The 4,945-nt window shown below is 38.4% G+C and overlaps 1 protein-coding gene across 1 annotated transcript in view; it reads right to left on the bottom strand.

Annotated features, from left to right (window-relative positions):
- GREB1L (GREB1 like retinoic acid receptor coactivator) overlaps positions 1–4,945 on the bottom strand; it is a 132,323-nt gene that overhangs the window by 49,680 nt on the left and 77,698 nt on the right. Inside the window, 2 exon segments of the mRNA XM_031066537.1 lie at positions 624–800; positions 3,435–3,611. Coding sequence (XP_030922397.1) covers positions 624–800; positions 3,435–3,611 — 354 coding nt within the window.

Below are 4,945 nucleotides of genomic sequence, written 5' to 3'. Positions count from 1 at the left end.
TGCATGGTTCTAGCTCCAAAACCCTGCATCCTCCAATAAGAGAGCCCCATGGCTACCTTGCCTTGGGGTCACAAATGCACCCTCTTGTAGCACATAATATCACACAGGGTGCTCTAGTAGAGGGTAAGACCAAGTGTGAAACACTGCAAATGGCAGGAGCATCCAAGTCTTTTCTTTCCCTGAGATCAATGCCCTGAGCTTTCTTAATCTTACAGCATGCTAGGTATCCTCAGCCATGAGACAGATTGGATTGCACCTGCAAAGATGAATATCAGTGGAAAACCAATGCTGCAGCCCTGGCTGTGTGCTTCAGGCACATAAAAGAATCATCAGACTGAGTAGCCTCTTTTCTTCTACCAAGATGACTGCACACTCTAAGATGGGAAGATCTAGGGCTGCCACCAAAAGTATGGGGAGATGAAAGAAGAGTGTTTACAGTCACATGGTTATTATTAAGACTTTAACTTCTTTGGCAAAATCCAAACTTCCAAGAAATCAGTGAGAATTCTCCCTTCAAGCAGTTGCTTTTGAATGCATACATTTTCAACACCAACTTTCAATTTTTCATTCAACATCACCCCTAAGAGCATAAAACACAAAAATTGAATGGGCACCTTCATTACCTTTCCAGCAAATAAGGGGTCCCTTCGACAGTACACCTTGGGAGCTTCTTACTAGGTAGTACTTTAAGTGCTTCTGCTTCTTTGGCTGAGTGGTTAATTTCAGGTTGATATGATTGGAAAACTCTGTGAAGTACCGAAATCCTCTTTCTCCACAGCCTATACAATTCCCAGAAAATCCTGGAAGAAGGAAGCAGAAGATACACAAGCAGATGAAATGTCTTGTACTGTCAGCTAGGAATAAGGGCGTCTAAACCTACCTGCACATCCAGTTCCAGGGGACTGGAGGCCTCCAGCCGGCCAGTTTCTGTGGGCACAGCACACAGGTGTCAGTGTGAGCTCTTCTGAAAATCCTACATCTCTTTGGGGTGTACTGACTCATGCCAAAATCCTACCACCAGTTTTCCACTCTACACAGTGCAGAGAAGAATAACTACTTGACAGGGGGAGAACTATGTTGCCACACTGGGAAATTTCCATGAGGGAAAAAAAAGCACCATTTTTTCTATATTAAAAAACCATGGGTTCCAAATTGCAGACATCTCTCTCAAAACAGTGGCTAATTCATCCGAGCAATTTCATATGACTGAAATTAACATCCAATAAATTTTCCCTAAGGCTTCTTACATAAAATACTTTCTAAGTAAGCTGAACATTACATTTTATTACAGTCTTGAAAGAAATCACTTGATGTCAAGATTTGCATAGCCAGAGTTAGGAGTGCTTCAAAACAGTTCAAAAAACCTACAGCTTCTCAAGAAAGTAACCATTTTGGGGACAAAGACTGTTTTCTGCAATGTTCCCAACAAGGTTTCACAGAAAGGGATGAAATTTTGAGTTGAGATCTGGAGGATATAATCCAGACTAAGAATTATAAGCAGCCTTGATTTTCAGTGGCATTCACAGCTGTGTTAATGGGAATCTGGCATAATGATGGCAGATTTCATAGAACAAAGCACAGAGTATGTTCTGAAATGGGTCTGCCTTAAAATCTTTGTTGTTTGAATCAGCCCTCTATTATCTAATGCTGAACAATTAAGTCCTGTTGTCTTACTTGTCATGCCCCTTATCTCTGAATTGCTTTCAACCCTTAATGAAACCGATTTTCTATGGAATATCAATAATGATTTATAAAAGTGCTAGCAGATTAATACCTAGTGGAAATACTTTATTTTTGTTTGTTTGGGTTTTTTTTCCATTTCCTAATCAGTTCAAGATCTGTAAGAGAAGACATTTTTCATTCTTGCTACTATGGTTATTTTCCACAGTGACAAACACCTTGGAGGATGCTGGTTCCTACACTCACCTATCAGCTAAAATAACAGATTTATGACAAAGATATTCAGTGTTTTTGACAAAATGCCTTATCCATAAAACTCTTAATAATTAGGCCATTGTCTTTAGCTTTACTACGCCTCATTATCAGCTTCAATGAAGATGCCAAGATGCATATTTCTTCATTCTGTTTTTCCTGGGATTGAATCATTCTTTCTTTACTCCCTTGCAGCCCACAGGATCTACTGGTGCATCTCCACAGTTTTCAGAAAGAGTAATCAGGGTCTCTAAGAGCTACAGAGTCAGTTCTTTGCTCACAAGTGCCAGTGACAGAAACTTCAGCAATCCCAGCACCTTAACAAATGAAACCAGAGAGGATGGATGGATAAAAAGCTGGGATGGAGGGGGAGGCTTACCAACAAAGACAAGCAGAACCACATTTAATCAGGTTTAAACACCATCTGCCTATCAGTTCTTATTGGTCAACTCCTGACACTTCTCCTGCTTAGCAGGGGAGAAGCTCCTCTGAATCCTGAAGTGTACCCTGTTATCCCAAATCCCCAGTCATACCAGTGAGGGCACATCACACCACAGCCTCTTTCTAACTCAAAGGGCATTTCTGCCTTAGGCCCAAAGGTTTGCTTTGTATGGATTTATCAAATGGATTTAATGGAGAGGTAACATTAAAGCACAAAACAAAGCTGTTTCCAATAGTTACACAAAATTTTGGTGGTCGGTGCCAGAATTTGAGCAATGCAGTTAAATCAGGGGATTTATCCTTTGTTGAAATTTCCTTCCTGTTGAAAGTTCTTTCTGAATATATCCTAGGCAGAATAATGACTAGAGGGAGAAATGAAGAAGTAAATTCAAAACAGGCTAAAGAATCCAAAATACATTAAATCACTTCTAGTAGCTTGTTAAAATGTGTACCAGTTGTGACCCAGGCAGGAAATCTAGGTGCACATAGGCCTGTCTTCAATTACCAAGAGGCATTGTTGTAAGATTTTAAACTTCATAAATGTAACAGATTATGACATAATAGGGAAAGGCAGAGAGGGGTGTCCCTATGTATTGGTTTTTGGGAAGCAAACTGCTCCCAGAACTTCTACTGAGACCAATGATCCTGGTGAAGCCAAGGGCAGAAATTAACCCTTAATTTAAAAAAAAATGAAATTATATAGTTCATTTTCAGTACTTGCATGAGCATATTTCTTCTTAAATGAAAATGCTGTAAGCTCCAGCTGAGATAAAGAGAATATGGATAGCTCACATTTAGAATGCCAGGGCTGCAATTGACTTCTGCCCACACAGAAATCTGGGAGATTCAATTGTGATTAATGGTGGAATCAGGGACTTGTTTTAAAATGGGCTTTTAAGGCAGGTTCATCTATAGATTTGATTTAATGAAGTCAGTCCTCTCCTCAACATATTTCTAATAGAAATGACATTAGATAATTAGCTGAAATGACATTAGATAATTTTCAACTGGCTTTTTTTTTTCTCCGAATTATTATGGCACAAAGGAAAAAGATCTCTTACCTAAAAGTGCATTTTTTCCATGATCATCTGGCAAAAACCTCTTGTCAACAGCGCAGACTAGAATGTGCTCGGGAAGGTTGGGAGATTTGGCTCCTACTAACAGGAAACCTGCTGGGATATCAATTTGCTCCATGCACAGAGATACCAACCGTAAATCCTTGCCTGCTTGACAAAAACCTACAGAACAAAGCAAAACAAATGATAACTCTTCAGAAGAATTCATTTAATTCTCTTTGTTTTATCAGTTGCAAAAGCAAATGGCCTTTACAACTTGATGCTGTAACTGGAGTTTTCATATATCCTTTTTAAGGGAATTAGAGGAAATTGAAATAGCATCTCACCAGAACTACTAGCTGAGAGTTTCAGAGGCAATAGACAGCATTATTTTAAATATACATATTTAAACATATAAAGGCACAAAAGAAATTTAAGTGCTCGAACATTAGACATCAAATGGCTCCAAAATCCAATTTTTCAAAACCAAAATAAGAGGATAAGTTTGTGATTTAATAACAGAAAACAGCTCTCAAAACATGCCTAAGATTATTTTTTCTTTGCCAAACTTCAGTCTGCAGTTTTTTCAAGAGAAACTATTTTGTCTTAGTTGCTTGCAGAAAGCTAGCATTGATACACATAAGCAATACTAAAGTATGATAAAAATTGATGATGGAAGTTTAGTAGTGGCTACTAAAAATCATTTTATTGTATTAAAATAATTAAATATGTATTTTTAAATTCTCTACACATTTTAGAAATTCCAGCAGATAAATAAGTCACTAATTTTAGAGACATGAATCATGCTTTCTCTGCGTCTCCAGTTGAGTCTCTTGAATACTGAGTGGACTGCATGACTTTCAAGTCCCCATTTAAGGCTTTTTCCCACTTAAATACCCATATGGCCACAAAATAAGGACATAACATTGCCTCTTGGGCTTCTAATCAATGTAGAGCTAAAGCAGCAGAAGTGGGCAAAAATGGGGACCGGAGAGAGTTTCTGCTGTTCTATGCCCTGCAGTGAGCAGGTAGCAGGCTGGGTCACACAAAAAGCATAGCAAGGCATCCCAGAGCAGTGTCCAGGCTAAATAAACAATAAATAAAGAAAATCACAATCACAAGAATCAAGATTACTGTTAAATTTGGAATTACTGCAACAGCTATTAATACCTATTACTTACACTTCATTTAAAATACTACTCATGTAAATATTATTCATTGTCACAGAAATTTTAAGGAAGAAAAAAAATATCCTGGAAAAAGACCTTGTGTAAGCATGTGGTAACACAATGTGATCACAGCTTAACCAAAAGCCACCTCAGCCATTATTGATACATACATCTGTGCTGTTAGCTCCTGGGCCAAAACCTACAGCAGTTTCACCAAAAATTATGGAAGTTAATGGGTTTTGGTTTTATCTCAGCACTGTAGCATGCACAGAGCATGTGCAAAGTGGAATGCACAGAATCAGCTTGCATGAATTTCCTCACAAGCAGCAGCTTGCTGAAAACAGGGTC

The sequence above is a fragment of the Geospiza fortis genome, unplaced genomic scaffold (assembly GCF_000277835.1).
Source record: "Geospiza fortis unplaced genomic scaffold, GeoFor_1.0 scaffold53, whole genome shotgun sequence".
In the NCBI taxonomy this organism is placed as follows: domain Eukaryota; kingdom Metazoa; phylum Chordata; class Aves; order Passeriformes; family Thraupidae; genus Geospiza; species Geospiza fortis.
This window is presented reverse-complemented; position numbering and strand designations above follow the sequence as displayed.